The sequence below is a fragment of the Microcebus murinus genome, chromosome 6 (assembly GCF_040939455.1).
Source record: "Microcebus murinus isolate Inina chromosome 6, M.murinus_Inina_mat1.0, whole genome shotgun sequence".
NCBI lineage: Eukaryota > Metazoa > Chordata > Mammalia > Primates > Cheirogaleidae > Microcebus > Microcebus murinus.
The window spans coordinates 103,200,791-103,218,807 of NC_134109.1; the positions used below are offsets into that span (position 1 = coordinate 103,200,791).

At 37.2% G+C, this 18,017-nt stretch overlaps 1 protein-coding gene across 6 annotated transcripts in view; it reads left to right on the forward strand.

The window, feature by feature from the left end:
- MAP2K5 (mitogen-activated protein kinase kinase 5) overlaps positions 1-18,017 on the forward strand; it is a 254,317-nt gene that overhangs the window by 111,291 nt on the left and 125,009 nt on the right. For all 6 annotated transcript variants that reach the window (XM_076004507.1, XM_076004508.1, XM_076004506.1 and 3 more), the window contains one exon: positions 1,084-1,132. In XM_076004507.1, the coding sequence (XP_075860622.1) occupies positions 1,084-1,132 (49 nt within the window). The remainder of the gene's footprint in view (positions 1-1,083; positions 1,133-18,017) is intronic.

Sequence of the window (18,017 nt, forward strand, 5' to 3'; positions counted from 1 at the left end):
TTATTCAAATTTTTCCAATTGTCCAATAATACCCTTTATAGACCAAAGGAAAAAAAGTTCTGGTCCAGCATCCAGTATAGGATTACACATTGCATTTGGTTGTTATGTCTCTCTAGTGCCTCAGTGTTTCTTTCTCTTTCATGAATTGGATATTTTTGAAGAGTATACTGCCCCAACACTTTGATTATGTATTTTTTACCTTGGCCTGAATACTTTCTTCTCTTTTCTTGACATCAGTTGAATCTATAATATATTACTCAAGGACCAATACTGGTAAAGCATTTCTGACTACTGATGGGAAAAGCAGTTTCTGTTTTACCCACTGCCTTATTTCATTAGCTGACATTTTCTTTTTCTTTTCTTTTCTTTTTTTTTTTTTTTTTTTTGAGACAGGGTCTCACTCTATTGCCCTGGCTCCAGTGCAGTGGCATCATCATAGCTCACTGCAACCTCAAACTCCTGGGCTTAAGTGATCCTCCTCCTGCCTCAGCCTCCTGAGTAGCTGGGACCACAGGCACACACAACCATGCCCAGCTAATTTTTTCTATTTTTGGTAGAGACGGCATCTCGTTCTTACACAGACTGGTCTTGAACTCCTGGCCTCAAATAATCCTCTTCCCTTGGCCTCCCAAACTGCTAGAATTACAGGTGTGAGCCACCATGCCTGGCCCTAGTTAACGTTTTAAAAATGTATCTCCTTTGTCATAAATGTCATGACTTCAGAAAAAGTTTTATACATACAATTACAGAAAATAAAAAAGTCCTCTTTTGCTATCCCTCTCCTTGCCTGCATAGCACCATTAAGAATTTAGCATATGTACTTGTGGGTCATTTTATGTACATATGCACTTATTTCTTTCATTTGGCATACCTTATCTTTAGAACATTATAAGTTCATTAAAGGAAGGAACCTATAGCTTTTACATTTGGTGTTCTACAAAACCTGGCACAGAAATAGATGATATTCAATAAATGTTTATTTGGTTGACAGAATTTTAAAGGAAGAATTATGGTTGATATGTTTAAATGTAGAAAGTTTCTTATAAAAACCGTAATTATACTGTTTTCTTTTTCTAAATTTAGGTTGTTAAAGGCCTTACCTATTTGTGGAGTTTAAAGATTTTACATAGAGGTATGTGCTGCGCTTATAAACTTGAATTTAATTTGAGGTGGGAGGTGGGCTCTCTAGATTTTTAAAGTGAATAAATGATCTGACATTTAAGCCAGCTTATGTATTTGGTAGTCAAAAAGGCTTGTTTATAAATGTTTTTTTCTTATTTTCTCCCTCAACTGCTCTCATTTAGATTATAAAGTTGGCATTGTATTTTTGTGAATCACATTTATCAAACATGTAAAAAGATAATTTCATAGTATTTGAAAATGACAGGATCTCATTTGTCTTATTTAACTCTTGTTAATATAAAGCTTTCACTTTCTGTACAATTTCACCTCCTTATATTAACATTTCAGATATCATCATATACTGCTCCTTAAGCAGGGGTCCTCAAACTTTTTAAACAGGGGGCCAGTTCACTGTCCCTCAGACAGTTGGAGGGCCGTTGGAGAGTGTGTCACACATTCCACACATGCACACTGTGGGCCCAGGACAAATCAGCTGCTAAGCAGGACAGGCAGCTTCGGCAAAAACACCTGGCAAAACACCTGGTGGGCGGGATAAATGTCCTCTGCGGGCCACATGTGGCCCTCGGGCTGTAGTTTGAGGACCCCAGCTTAAGAGGTTACTTCACATACCTGGAAAGTGAAACTTTAAATAAGCACTGGTTAAAGCATCAGAAATAATCCCCTAATCTAGTAACAGAGCACATGAAAGAATAATCAGAGAACTGTTGAATGTTGCAAAAGGAAACTCCTTTTTTTTTTGGTTTTCTTTAATGTTCTCAAAATGTCTGAATTCATTTGGAACAAATTATTAAGAGAGGAAGAGACTATAACAAAGCAACTTCAGGGCCTGATGTTACTAACAGTACTGTTTAATTTTACACATCTGTTCATCTTAGCTTTATATACTTTCGGGGAATACAACTGCATACACATTAGATGTGATTAAAGGAAAGTTTTTTTTTTTTTAAATGGCATAAACTATGAGAGGGAAAAAACAATTGACGTCTTAAACTGTAGTATCACATCTATTATTAATGGTTGTTTTGTGGTAGTTTTAATATCCTAGTTATTTCAAATCTCTTCTTAAATCTTCCTTCTTCTTTTAAAGAGAGTATCTAGTTTTGACAAGTAAAATATTAATTCAGTTTTAGAAGATATTTATATTGATTAAATGGAATCATAAACCAAAAAAAATTTTTAAGACCAGTCCACTCCGTTTCTGGAGTAGAGCTAATGCAAAATAGCAAAATATAGGTGTAGAGAGAATGAGCTGAATTGTGTTAGCATTACTTTCTCTGGGTATAAATAAGTATGTACACACATTTCATGGGTGAAAGAAAATGGAACATTTTTTTTTTTTTTTTTTTTTTTTTTGAGACAGAGTCTCGCTTTGTTGCCCAGGCTAGAGTGAGTGCCGTGGCGTCAGCCTAGCTCACAGCAACCTCAAACTCCTGGGCTCGAGTGATCCTTCTGCCTCAGCCTCCCGGGTAGCTGGGACTACAGGCATGCGCCACCATGCCCGGCTAATTTTTTATATATGTATCAGTTGGCCAATTAATTTCTTTCTATTTATAGTAGAGACGGGGTCTCGCTCTTGCTCAGGCTGGTTTTGAACTCCTGACCTTGAGCAATCCGCCCGCCTCGGCCTCCCAAGAGCTAGGATTACAGGCGTGAGCCACAGCGCCCGGCCGAAAATGGAACATTTTTCACTACCAAGATTAAGAAAGAATGGTGTTTAACATGATGTGACTTACATTGCTTCTATCCCCTCTACTTCTACCTCCTCACACCCACCAACCCATAAAGTAGTTATAGCCATTTTAATAGGAATTAACCCAGTGGTCAGTTCTCATCATTTTATTGATTTTTTTTAATGGACATCTGCTGTCTATTTGACAAAGGAACAAAATGAAGACGTCAGTTCTCAATAGCAAACCTTTCTTTTTAAAGAACCATGCCATGGAAATTGGAGTGTTATTGTGAAAGTGAGTCTAAGGATCATCCTATACTCTGGACATACAGGATAATTCTGGCTTATAATGAAATCTCTATCTTGCCATAACTTGCTATGAAGAATCTTAGCAGCACTAAGAACCACAGTGGATAGGGAAACACGTTTTAGTTATTCTGTAATCATCTTTACTTTCCCTCTTTAAAAGTAGAAATCATGCTGATAAGTTGATACACCGTAAATCTTCCTGTATCTAAATTATTTGGTTTTAGTTTTACTCTGTGTTTCAGAGAAATAACTCAATTTTTCATTTGCAATGGGATCCTGATGGATATATTCTGAATGGATCTATCTGGATCTAAAAATAAAGACTAGGGTCAGATTCCCAGTACAACCATCTTATGATCACTGTGGGCATGTGTGGTTGACCAGAGCCTCTCAGGGTCCAGTAAGTCCTTCTCAGCTCTGGTTGCCCCTTGGGCTAACAAACGCCTCTTTGATCAGTTATGTACAAGGACTGCAGTGGCTTGACTGAAGGCATGGAGGTTTCAAAAGGGAATCCTGAGCCTGTACTCTTTTCAGTCTGTGCTGGCCAGACCAATTCCTATGGAGAGTAGCCCTGTATAAAATACCTCTTGTTGTGAGAAGAAGATATCTGTGAGGGGCTGTGTAGGGGCAGTGGTAGTGTGCCCACAAATCCTCTTAAGGGATTCCACTATGTGTCTATATCTGTCTAGATAGAAAGACTAATGAATTGCAGTGCAGATGAACAGTTATTCCCCAGTAGTTATAGATACTCAACTATAGACATAAATATGCTGTGGTAATATACCTCATTAAAATATATTTATATATGTAGCTTTTGAGTTTCCTAACTACTTATGGAATCTTCTACCGTCTGGATTTAAAAGCATGTGTTTTTATTGAAGAGTGGAAGAAGCCAGGTGTCCCTGAAGACTTTTATAAAGCATTGTAATGGGAAATTTAGCCTAGATTGAGTAGTTGTTAACTTAATATTTTAGAGGTTTTGTCCATATTTAATAACTTGGATTCCATAAAAATAAGATTAAAGATGCCTTTTTATTTACCAAAAAGCTATTTAATTTTCTCCTTGATTAAAAAATTGTAGCTTTTTAGATCAGTTCAATCAGGCAATTAAAGATCAGAGCTTTTAAGTTCAGCTAAGGCAATTAAATAGGTAATATACTTGTCTATGCACTTTTGCTATATATGCTTATTGCTCTGCCTTCTTAAAAGCACATGTACTCATTTTTGCTTTCTTTAAATGAATGATGATGGGAATTTAGCTGAATATGTGTCACATTGTCAAATCAAAGACAGGTCTTTCTACAGGGTGGAGGAGAGCTGGGTATAGGTACTGTGAGAAGACAGTGAAAAGAAGATGGTGAAAGAGAAATACTAATGAGTGATCCTCACCTTTTCCTCCTTTGTCTTGGGCTAAGTGTACGTGCTCCTCTAATCATCATTTTCTAATGCTGCCCCTAAAAACCAGGGAAGGAAAAAAAGGAAATTGCTTTTTACGTATGAGCAGAAATTTCAAAAGATTAAGAAATGAAGATGTTCAATTACCTAATGAGAAAAGAGAACAAACTATTTTTCACATTTAAATGGCTTTTTTGGAATACAGGGGTGCTGGATTTTTAGCTGTAGGAAATATATAATATACATATATGTAGTATATTTTAGAATTTATTAAACATAGCTAATGACTTCTAAACTGTTAAAAATCTAGAGTCTTTGCCTTAGTGTGTATCCAGTGAAAACTATATAATAGAATGAAATCTGAACAATAAGCAGTGAGAAACTACGCTTCCCATGAGGATTGCTAACCTGGTCAAAGTTAGTTTATTTGGTAGTGTATTATGTCAAATGGAAATTGAAATACAACAGTTGCTATTCATAATGGATTATCAAATATTGTGTTCAATCAGGTGTTCCTGTTGTTTATTATGTTCTTTTTAAGAGTTGGTTGGGATAATATATGTGAAAGTACTTTGTCAGTTACTATCAAGTGCTAATAATGTGTAGGTATGTTTTCATTATAACTATGAATTAATCACTTTATCCAGTTGATAAGAATACTCCACTCCCAAATCAATCCAAAGAGAGAGTTTATTGTACTTTATATTACTGAGTCAAAATTATAAAAATCTTTTCTCTAAGATGGACCAAATATGATGAAATGTACATGAAGACATAATTATAAAAATGTTTGAAACTCCCACCAAGATTAACTACTGTGGAAAAATTGTCTTTATTAAAAGGCATATGCGAGGTGCTATAAGCATAGCATGTGCTGACTGTGGGTAAAAACAAAGAAAATGAACAGTGAGAAAATCTGTTAGGCCAGATCCAACATTACAGCAAACATTGCAGCTTAACTTCAAAACATACATCGCCACTAATGAGGTGAGAGCCCTGCATATTAATAAACCTACAGCTCCAGTCATAGCCATCATTACCCACATCAAACATAAATACAAGATTAACACCTATGCCATTTCTTTGGAAGATGTGAGAATGCCCTGGTAGTAACTGCTCTCTCTTTCCCTGAGGATAAAAAATAGAAATGGAAGGGTAATGAGAATAGAACTTAGATTAAGAAAAGAAAATTGGCAATCAGTCTAGGCAATCCTACACAGATGCAGAAGTTTATAGAAAGAAAAAATCTAGATAGTTGATGCCCCTGGACATTTTTTGTATATAGGAACCTGGTTAGTTTCGTTTATTAACACTTTTCTCTAATAGAAGAGCTTTTTAAAAAAAAAAAATTTTTTTTTAATTAGCTAACCCCAGCTACTCAGGAGGCTGAGGCAAGAGGATTGCTTAAGCCCAGGAGTGTGAGGCTGCAGTAAGTTATCATGACACCACTGCACTCTAGCCAGAGTGATGGAACAAGACTATCTCAAAAATAAACAAATAAATAAAAATAAATTTAAAATATATTTTTGCAGAAATTCTGGAGACAAATGCTACCCAAATAAATTTATGTTTCGAGAAAATTTTGTAGTGCCAGCATACATGTTACAAACTTTATTTTCTAGCCCCGGCTTTACTCTTTTCTAAATTTGGCCTCATATAGGCTTTCCAGTTGGTGCTTCCTTACATGCCAAAGCTAGTGTTAGTTTGTTCACTCAGCACTATTTCTTTTATACCCACTATGTTCCTGGCACTGTTCTAAGTACTTGGAATACATTAATATATAAAACACAAGATTTCTACACTCATGGAATTTATATCCTAGCAGTGGTAGGTGGATTGGGAAATGACCCACAAACAATAAACTCCATAAATGAGTAAGTAAAGAGTGTGTTAGAGGGAGGTTAGTAATGTGGAGAAAAGGAAAAGTAGATCAAGCTTAGGAGTAGCAAAGGGTCAGTTGCAGTATTAATCAAGTAGACCTCATAGAGAAGATGAGGTGATAGCAAAGGCCTAAAGAAAGATAGGGACTAGACAAGTAGATCTGTGGGGGAACAGAGCAGAAGCCACAGGCTGGGGATGTTCCTGGAGTGAGTGTTCGTGGAACAGCAAAGAGGCCAGTATGTCTGTCCAAATGTATGGGGGCAAGGGTAGAATGAACTGTTAGGGAAACTGTCTCGGCAATCCAGGTGGGTTACGGAGGCCCAGATCGGGGAGATACATATGAAGAGGGGAGTGCTGATATGATTCTGGATGTATTTTAAATGTAAAGTCAATAGAATTTCCTGATGGGTTGCTTGTAGTTTTTAAGAGAAAGAGAGGAGTTAAGGTTGCTTAAATTGTCAACAGTTGAATATGTTAAGAATTGGACTAAAACTGAGGGGAAGATCCTGATGATATCAAGTGCAGACCTGAATACAGAGCAGCTGGGTCTCTTGTACATTGCTGCTGGAAATATAAAACAGTGCAGCTTCCTTGGAAAGTAGTTTGGCAGTTCCCTGCAGCATGATTCAGCAATCCCACTCCTAGATATTTACCCTAGAGAAATGAAAACATCTTTCTACACAGAAACTTATAAGCAACTGTTTATAGTGGCTGTATTCATTTTTTTTTTTCTTTTTTAAGCTCAGGGTAGTGTCAGAATATACTGGCTTTCTTCATAATAGTCCCAAACTGGAAATAACCCACAGGTCTTTCAGCTGGTGAATGGGTAAACAAACTGTAATACATCTACACAATGGAATATTACTCAGCAATAAAAAGGAACACGACTACTGATACATGCAGCAGCATGGGTGAATATCAGATACTTTGTACTACGTGAAAGAAGCAAACTCAAAGGGCTACAATACTATGTGATTCTACTTACATGACATTCTGGAAAATGCAAAACTGTAGAATAGAAAATACATCAGCAGTTGACAGAGGGTGAAGAAGAGTTGACTATAAAGGTCAACTTTAGAGAGAAGTTTTTGGGGTGTTGGAAATGTTTGTATCTTCATTTTGGTGGTGGTTACATAACTGTACACATATGTTAGAACACTGGGACCTGCATACCTGAAAAGGGAGAGTGAATTTTACTGCATAAATTATGCCTCAGTAAACCTGACTTAAAAAAAAGAGGGAGCGAGAGAAGGCCTTCTCTTATTTCTTAGCAGTACAGTAGACACTCTATTTTATTAAATAATTAAGACAGAGTCTCCCTCTGTCACCCAGGCTGGACTGCAGTGGTGTGATCACAGCTCACTGAAGGCTTAAACTCCTAGGCTCACATGATCCTCCTGCCTCAGCCTTCTGGGTAGCTGGGAATATAGGCGCATGCCACCATGCCCGGCTAATTTTTTAAAAATTTATTTTTATAGAGATGGGGATCTCACTGTGTTGCCCAGGCTGGTCTCAAACTCCTGGCCTCATACCTCTAACCCTTCTTAAGGAGAGGCAAAGATATACAATGTAACCAAAATGTCAAAGAAAAAAAAAACTTTTATCGGATGGAGGGGAGGGCGGAGGGGGGAGGAGGAAAAGGGTGTATACTTACATAATGGGTGCAGTGCACACCACCTGGGAGTTGGACACGCTTGAAGCTCTGGCACATGGGGGGGTGAGGGGTGGCAGGGGCAATATATGTAACCCTAACAATCTTTGTACCCTGATAATATGATGAAATAAATGGGGAAAAAAAAAAAAAACAAACTCCTGGCCTCAAGCAGTCCTCCCATTTCAGCCTCCCAAAGTACTAGGATTACAGGCATGAGCCACCCTGCCCAGCCAACACTCTAGAAAGAAGTTTCCCCTGCCAAAAAGACAAACCATTCCTTCAGAGGGTCTTGGTGATTCTGTCATTATCACCATGTCTTTATGGCTCCTGACAAATCCTACCTAGGTTTGGTCTAGTAACTCAGCTGCGTAAAAACCAACCAACGAACCAAAAAACTTGTCATGATTTTAAATGACATCTACACAGAGAAGGGGGCAAGGGGCAGGAATAAGGATGGAGGGCAGGGGAGAGAGGAACTTGGAAGTTGCTGTTATGATTGGCACAGCAATCTAGAACATCTGGAAATTGGACAAAGTTTTCTTCCTTAGCTGAGCTATTTTTTCCCTCAGAGATGTTACTACGAACTGCAGTGCAGCACTGACTCAGCCTGTTGGACAATTTTAAAAGTTCAGTTTTTAAGAAGGAATAGGCTTTATTTGGTTTTCCCAATTCAATCCTGCTGACTGACCGCCTCGCTGGGTGACCCTGGAAAAGCAGATCCCTCCTCTCTGTGTTTCAGTTTCCTCATCTATACTATGAAAGGGTGGCTAGATGATCACTCAGGTTCCTGCAAGAGCTAGGGTTCTGCGTTCTGTGATTTTGTGACTGAAGGAAGTGTGACATGTTGACAAGATAGGGGAACAAAGCAAATCAGAGAGGCACTTGGAAAAAGAAAGAAAACGAGAATTCCCAAGAGTAGATTTTCTATGAAAAAAATAATAGTAATAACAAATATTTATTAAGCACTTACTCCACTGTTCTAGATGATTAATGTGTATAAACTGTTTTTTTTTTTTTTTTTTTTGAGACAGAGTCTTGCTTTGTTGCCCAGGCTAGAGTGAGTGCCATGGCGTCAGCCTAGCTCACAGCAACCTCAAACTCCTGGCTCAAGCAATCCTGCTGCCTCAGCCTCCCAAGTAGCTGGGACTACAGGCATTCGCCACCATGCCCGGCTAATTTTTTTTTTTTTTTTTGTATATATATTAGTTGGCCAATTAATTTCTTTCTATTTATAGTAGAGACGGGGTCTCACTCTTGCTCAGGCTGGTTTCGAACTCCTGACCTTGAGCAATCCGCCCACCTCAGCCTCCCAGAGAGCTAGGATTACAGGCGTGAGCCACCGCGCCCGGCTGTGTATAAACTGTTTTAAGGCATTCCTTCAAAGTGGGGAATTCTAGGAAATATGAAATGTTTTGGAATTGATGAGAGATTGAGAGATGAGAGATTGAAGTGTAAACAAATAATTGAAGATTAAAGCAATATGTCTTAGCTAAAAAAAAAAAAAAAATGCTTGTTTTCCAAACTAGACTGATGTCATCAATCAAAAAACATCTTTTTATTTATTTATTTATTTTTATTTATTTTGGGGTTTTTTTTTTTTTTTTTTTACTTTCAAGACAGAGTTTGGTTGTGAGACAGAGTCTCGCTTTGTTGCCCAGGCTAGAGTGAGTGCCATGGCATCAGCCTAGCTCACAGCAACTTCAAACTCCTGGGCTCAAGCAATCCTCCTGCCTCAGCCTCCCGAGTAGCTGGGACTACAGGCATGCGCCACCACGCCTGGCTAATTTTTTCTATATATATATTAGTTGGCCAATTAATTTCTTTCTATTTATAGTAGAGACGGGGGTCTTGCTCTTGCTCAGGCTGGTTTCGAACTCCTGACCTCGAGCAATCCGCCCACCTTGGCCTCCCAGAGTGTTAGGATTACAGGCGTGAGCCACCGCACCTGGCCAACATCTTTAAGAAGAAGGGTTTTTAAAGTGTAAAGTATATTGACAATAAAGTATTTTCATTAATAAAGGATTAAAAAAGCATATGGAGTCACAACTTGGATGGAAAGCAAAAGCATCCTTTTTAAAAATTCTTTTTATTTTGAAATAATTGTAGATCCACAGGAAGTTGACAAAAAATGCACAAGGTGGTCCCATGTAAGGGCATCCTTTTTTAAGGAAGGAATTTGGAAGAAAATTGGAGGATGATAGGTCAAAAGAATATAGGCAGATAAATGTTATATATATTTGCTATTACCTTTTAAATGAAATCAGTATACATTTTAAGATTTTTTAAATGTCATGTGTATTATATTCCAAAGTTACTTTATTTATTCAATGAGAAAAGATAAGTGAGATGGTAAAAGTAAAACCTTTGAATTCCTTAGGAAAGAAATTTTGATGTCAAGGTGATAGTGTTAAAAGAATACCTTAGTGTGGGTAAAAGTTGGGATTTGTGGCAAAAATAAATTAGGGAGTAATCATTTGCTGGATAAAGTGATGTTTAAATGAAAAGATTGTTAGAAAGCATTGCTATCAATAGAAAACTAGCATGATACATTTTTATTAATTTTATGAGGAAACAATCTGCACAAAGCTTTTGTAACAGTCCCTTTTGCAGAGATCTACACAGTAGACCTACACAGTAGGTTACAGTGAATTTTGAAATAATCTAAGCCTTTTCTTTCTGAGGGACTAGTTTTTTAAAAGAACTGGTTAGATTTTGAGTGATCCAAGTCAGTTTAAAAGGAGTCATCCTGGTTGGTTTTATGTTGTGACCTGTAATGACAACAGACCAGAGGTGTGGGAAGATCCTTTCCTGACCTCAGGCTGCTTAGTTAGATAAGTCTGGAAAGAGGCATGTATGTATGTTATGGCAATGCTAGTGGTGAGAGCACAGTTACACCTTGCTCCCTGTTTAAAAGTTTAAATATTGTCCTTCAAATGCAAATATTAATCACATGCCATTGCTGTAGTAGATCATAACTCATGAACATTTGTGGTTTTGAAAAAAAATAAAGACTTAGCCCATTAGCTGAGGTAAACAAACTATTTTAATGACACTGGTTTGTTGGTTTTTCTCCAGCTTTGACTATCCACACAAATGAACATCTCTAGAAATTAAGCTTCCTTCCCCATGTTGGTCATTCATTCTCTTTGCCTAGGGTAGTCACTGGGGATTTCTGTATTTATAGTATGGTAATGATTTTCAAAAGACAAGAAACCCTACATATCATTACTTAAAAGTGTTCTTTTAAGTATTTGTGAATATGTTCCCAGAATATATAAAGAACTCTCAAAACTGAACAGTAAAAAAACCCAAACAATCCAATTAGAAAATGGGCAAAAGACATCAAGAGACATTCCACTGAAGAAGATATACAGATGGCAAATAAGCACATGAAAAAGATGTTCAACATCATTAGCCTTTAGGGAAATGCAAATTAAAACCACCATGAGATATTGCTGCACACCTATCACAATGGCTACAATAAAACAGTGACAACACCAAATGCTAGTGAGGATGCAGAGAAATAAGATCACTAATACATTGCTGTAGAAATGTAAAATGATACAGCCCCACTGTTGACATTTTTCTAAAAAACTAAACATGCAATTACATATGACCCAGCATTTGCACTCTTGGGCATTTATTCCAGAGACTTATGTTCACACAAAAGCCTGTACATAAATGTTTATAGCAACTTTATTCATAATAGCCAAAAACTGGAAACAACCCAGATGTCCTTCTACAGGTGAATGGTTGAAGATCATACCATGGATTACTCAGCAATAGAAAGGAACAGACTATTGATACACACAACCTGGATGAATCTCCAGATGATTGTGCTGAGTGAAAAAAGCCAGTTACAAAGGTTGCATACTATAAGATTCCATTTATGTACATTCTTGAGATGACAAAATTATAGAAGTAAAGAGCAAATTAGTGGTTGCCATGGGCTAATGAGGGGATGATGGACAGAAGGGAAATGGATATGGCTACAAAGGGACCAGATGAGGAGTCCTTGTGGGGGTGGAAATGTTCTATGTCTTGACTGTTGGTGTCAATACCTTGGTTGTGATATGGTACTATAGTTTTATAAGATGTTACCATTGGGGGGAACTGGGTGGAGGGTAGGGGACATAGCATGTCTCTATATTATAATTTCTTACAACTGCATTTAAGTCTATTATCTCAAGATTAAAAGCTTTTTGTAGAAAAAAAAAAAGATTACGTGATCTTTCTATGGTTGCCTGTATTCTGGTGGGCTTCTTAATCAGAGAGAGTTATTCTGGACTTAGCTTTTCTCTCCCCCATGCATCTGTGATAGGATTTGATCATAGGCAGAGTTGTCCTTTTTAGGACAATATCTAAGAGGGTGAGTAACTCAAGGGAAATTAGCATCTCTCATTCTGAAAATGAATATCCACGGAAGCCTTAGAGGAGAGAGAAGAAAAGAGGTCATGTGTCATAACAGGGAAGAAATGCAAATGGGAGAGGATAGTTAGTACCCCATACCCCTCCCCTAAAATCTTCCTGCCTTGCTGGGGATTGAGATTTAAAGTAGAGTATGTGGTCATTGTGTATTTTGACTCACAGGTCTTTATGGTATTCATTATGGTGAACTTCTGTCCAACCATCCAGCAAGATGCACTCAATGTGCAGATGAATGTCTGATTCACCAGGCTCCACAGATAGCTCTGGTCATAACTTTGTCTCTTGGGCAAACCTGAAGTTTAGGAGCTCATCAGAGGTAGAGGGAGAACACCTCTATAATGGTTTGTAGGGTCATTTCTATTGGTAGAGGATGGAGGCCACAGTTAATTTATTATGATTGCACCCAATCCAGAAGGAACTTAATCTTCTAAAAGCAAAAGACTGGATTTGATTTCCATTGTGCTGATCACCTTCAGCCATGCCTTTGGAGAAAGGGACAGACATGGAGAGTTCTTCTAACTGTATTTGATTGTATGCCAGGGCATATTTGATGGATAAATAAATTGAATCATAATTTACTGGGGATAAGGAGCCTTTCGTAATGTGACTTAATTAGAAGTCATCCTCTGTTACCTTTTCTAGTATTAAGGTGAGAGATTTATCCTCAAAACACTCTGTCAAGCAGAATGAACAGACAGCTTTAGCAGTTAGAAAAACTCTCCATGTCTGTCCCCTTCTTCAAAGGCATGGTTGAAGGTGATCGGCACAATGGAAATCAAATCCAGACTTTTGCTGTTAGAAGATTAAGTTCCTTCTGGATTGGGTACAGTCATAATAATAATAGTAATAACTGTTAATGTTATTTATTGAGTGCCTTCTATATGTTACTGTGTTAGAGCTTTTGTATGTATAATTTTATTTAATCTTCATGATATCCTTGTAAGGAAGGTATCATTGTATCCCCATTTTTAGATGAGGAAAGGCATTAAGTGGTTTATGCCCTAATAGAAGAGCTCTAGTTTTAGTATCAGATCTTGGTTTAAATTCTTGTTCTTTCTCTTAATTCATCTCATCTGCTTGGGTCAGTTTCTTAACTTTGAGATCATAGCCCTGTGTTTGGCACATAATAATTATTATTACAGTTAAAGCAATTGCTTCTCAAGAGAAAAAGCAAGAAGTTAAGTGAGGGGGAATAGTTAAAACCTTCCATAAACTTCCCTCCTATATATCTCCTTTTCTTAGAAAGAAAACTAGCCTATGAGAAGTGCAAAGAACCTAAAATAAAACATCAGAACCGGTTTCTTTGTGAATTTCCCAAGCTCACCCAACTATTTGCTACCAAAGCTGGGATAATAAGCTAGCCTGTTAGTTCAGATGAGATTTAGCTCATTAATATAATGCAGTTTGTTAAGGCTTAAAATGTACAAAGCCTCTAGCTGTATAATCTTGAACAAGTAATTTTGTTAATTCGAGCCTCAATTTCCTCATCTGTAAAATGGGGTTGTAACCTATCTCAAGGTTTATAATGAGAATTAAATGAGATGATGCATATGGTAATAATGTACTTAGCCCAGTTCTTGACATATAGCAAGTGCCAAATAAGTGTTATCTACCATAATTTTTGTTATCTCTTTAAAACAATGTACTAGAATTGGTCTTCTGGACATGATGCTCCAAGTCAGTAAATAAATCTGACAATTTATTTATGCATTTAATGTGGTGTTCCTTTGTTTTCTTTTCTTTCTTTTTTTTTTTTTTTTTCTTTTTTTTTTTTTTTTTTTGCTGAAAAGCTTTTATAGTCGGTAGGAGTCTTAACAATCAGTGGTATCTTAGATTGGGAGTAGTAGGTTGTTTAGGAACTCATTCCTCCACACCTGGTATTTCCTATACCCTGACCAGAATTTGTACACATGGCAGGTAGGAATGTAGGATTCACCACTTTGGAAGGAAATTTCTTTTACTTACTATGAAAGGATTAGGGAAGGGAGAATTGAGAAACCCAAGCCTTTTTGCCCTAGGTATTAGCCTTGTATTAAGAAATGCCCTATGTTCATTTGAAATGGGTTGTTGCAAAAAAGAAATGCCCTATGTCTCCTGCCTTGGTCATATGTGAAGGAGGAAAGCCATGTTTGTTGCCCCCATTCTGAATGGAATCATGAGACTCTAGGCAATAACTGCCATTGAGAATGGCTAATTATGCTGCTTAATTTTATTTAATGCTTTTGCAAGAATATTTGGATGACCTACCCTTTATTATGTGATAGGTGATTAGAATAACTTTTATATCTCATTGTGGTTTTCTCTTAAGTATGTTCCTGTTGTGCACAGATGAATTTGAAATGCAGAATGTCAAGTCTATATTTAATTGTACCTGCTGTTCTCATTCATTAGAATGCAATCCCCAAGAAATAACTAGATAGATATATTGTTTTTTGTCTTTTCATAAAACAATTAGACAGAATGAAAGAGCTTTGCTGAAGCACCCTGGCACAGTGGTAGGAGAGGTTACTAGGCGTGGAGCTGGCTTCTGGTAAACTGAGAGTGGCTTCCTGGTATCAAGCAGTATAATTGCTGTATAGAGGGGAAGAGTTGAAGATAAGTTTATTTCTACTTCACTATCGTCCCACAATAGCCATGTGCCACATTTTAAAACTGAACTCGTGTTTCTTTAAGAATTGTACCATGCCTATTTCTAAGAGCATTCAGTGAGGCTTACATGTGAAAGCATACAGCAAATTAAGTATTTTAAGTATTTAACAGACACCAAAAGGAAGCAGAAATCTGAGGTATCAACAACACCTGATGTGAATAGATCACAGCAAAAACTGGAATCCTCAATTTGTATGGTTTTCCTTTGCTGACAAGAGAAAGCATATAGCACATACAAAGCCACAATTTTCTTTACAGCTAATTTTACCAGGAAATTATCTTATGGGTCCCTATATAAAACACATTGAGTAACTCCAACTGTAGTTTTGTGAAAGAGCTTTTATTTATCTGATTTGAACAGCCCCCTAGGCACCCAGCCAGAGCCTGACTAAGGTAACCTCCCACTCTGACCCCTGATTGTGTTGGGGCAGAGGCTGGGCAGTGGGTGGAGGAGCCTTTTGTGAAGACCTGCAGAAAACACATGCTCTTGAGGGCTCTGGCCTTTATTACCAAGCTTTGGCTCTATGCTGTTTTTGTGGATTGTTTAATGGCTAATTGATGCAGCGTGTGTAAAGATACAGTTTCCTGTGTGAGGCAGTTATGGGTGGCAACATGGGTTGTCTCAACATGATACCAATTTCCACAGTCAATTTGGTCAATTCAGTGAAAAAACAAATCAGTCAGTCCAGCCTGAAAATCAGTCAGAGCAGTTACTGGAGATTATTGAGGCAACTATGGTTGATTGACCAAATTTTTCATGTTCAAGAACCAGTTGTTCTTGCATTTTGTGGCCATAGCCTTACTCACTTTGGGAAATAATCTTAAATACACAAAAGTGACATTTTAAAATTAGTGTATTTCTTTAAATATTTGTGATTATAGTTTATCAGGCCTTCTAGTGTACATTAGTTTTGAGAGGAAATAACCATTTTATTGCTGATATATAGTATATGGAATTAACTGATGTTTCTTTAAGTAGGAGAGTGACCACAGTGACCACAAAGCACCTGCAAAACTATGGATTACATAAAAAATATACTTGTTAGTAATTAATTAGTAATGTTAATGATAAATCAAGTTGTGTTTTAAGGCTGTTTTTAAATAGCTTTATTAATATGTGACTTATATACCATAAAATTTGCCCATTTTAAGTGTACAATTCAGTGATGTTTAGTAAGTTTATAGAGTTGTGAAACCATCACCATAATCCAGTTTTAGAACATTCTATCACATCCAAAAATCATCCTATTGCCCATTTGCAATCAGTCCTTGCTTCTGTCCTCAGACCCAGGGGACACTAATTTATTTTCTGACTTCATTTGCCTTTTGTGGACATTTTATATAAATAGAATCATACAACATGAAGTCTTTTGTGCCTGACTTCTTTCACTTAATGTATGTTTTTGAGGTTCATACATGTTGTAGCATGTGTCAGCAGTCCATTCTTTTTTATTGCTGAATAGTATTCCATTATATGGATATATTGCATTTTGTCTATCCATTTACTAGTTGAGGAACATTTGGAATTGTATCCAGTTTGGGACTGTTATGAATAATGCTGCTATTCATACACAGTCTTTATGTGGTTGTGTGTTTTGATTTCTCATGAATAGTTATCTTAAGAGTGGATTAGTATCTTTCTTTATATATTTGTAATCATAGTTAATAAGGCCATCTGGTACATATCAATTTTGAGAAGAAATAATCATCTTACCATGTTCAGTTTTATATGTTCAGTGTAGTTAGCTGATGTTTCATCCTTTGTTAAAGTTAGAGTAGGAAAGTGACTGCATAGTGACCACAAAGTTTATGTAGTAAGTTTATGTTTCATTTTTAAAGACCCTTTGAGACTGTTTTTTATTCAGTTATAGGCTCCTGTAGAAAGCCACCTACTATTATCCTCAGCATGACACAGGACCCTATTTATAAACTCTTCCATTCTTCCACTCCCTGATATTTTTTTAAATAATTTAAGCACTTCAAATTATTGGATGGAACTGCATCGTAACCTCCTGTTATCTACTTGGGCTCTCACTTCTGCAACTCAGAGATTTAGGACACCATCATTAAAAAGCCCACCTTACTGTGAAATCTCATTGAAGGAGTGGAAAAATAGTGTAATAGGAGACACATGTTGTGATTGGATAATTGTTAATTCTTCTGTGATCCCAGCTGAACAGCACTTGCCATCCTGGAAGAAGTCTACCTTCAGGTGGAGCTGGTAAATGAAAGTTAACCACACTGAGCATTTGGGTCTGGCCCGGTATATTAGATGATTCACATCTTGACTTTCTAAGGTGGAAGTCATTGTCATTACAGATTCTACAAAACAGTAGCTGTAGTATATTTAGTGCATTCAGGTTTACAAAATGTTTTCCTATTCATTTGATTGATTCAGCAATTAATTGAGCTCTAGCTCTGCCAGCAGTGCTAGGCACACAGTCTTAATTCTCATAACATCCTTGTTAATATAGGAAGGTCAAATATCCAAAATATGATATCACAATATTATATATAAGATATGATGCACTATAAGATGAGGGGTGATATTTGATCTTCCTACACTGGCAAGATTGTCAGTGGGAATTCAAGGTTGTTCTGAGAATTAGATGAGACTGTGCTTGGCACTGAGGATGTATGTGTGAGTACACACCCATGTGCATGTGCACTCAAAGAGTTTTAAATGAGTTGTCCAGTCTCATAGTCAATGTGCAGGGACTGACTGTAGGATCCCAGATTAAGTCTGGAGGGCTCTTTTTTTTTCTTTTTTGAGATGAGGGTCTCTCTCTGTTACCCTGGCTAGAGTTCAGTGGCATCATCACAGCTCAATACAATCTCAAACTCCTGGGCCCCAGCTTCCTCCTGCCTCAGCCACCTGAGTAGCTGGGA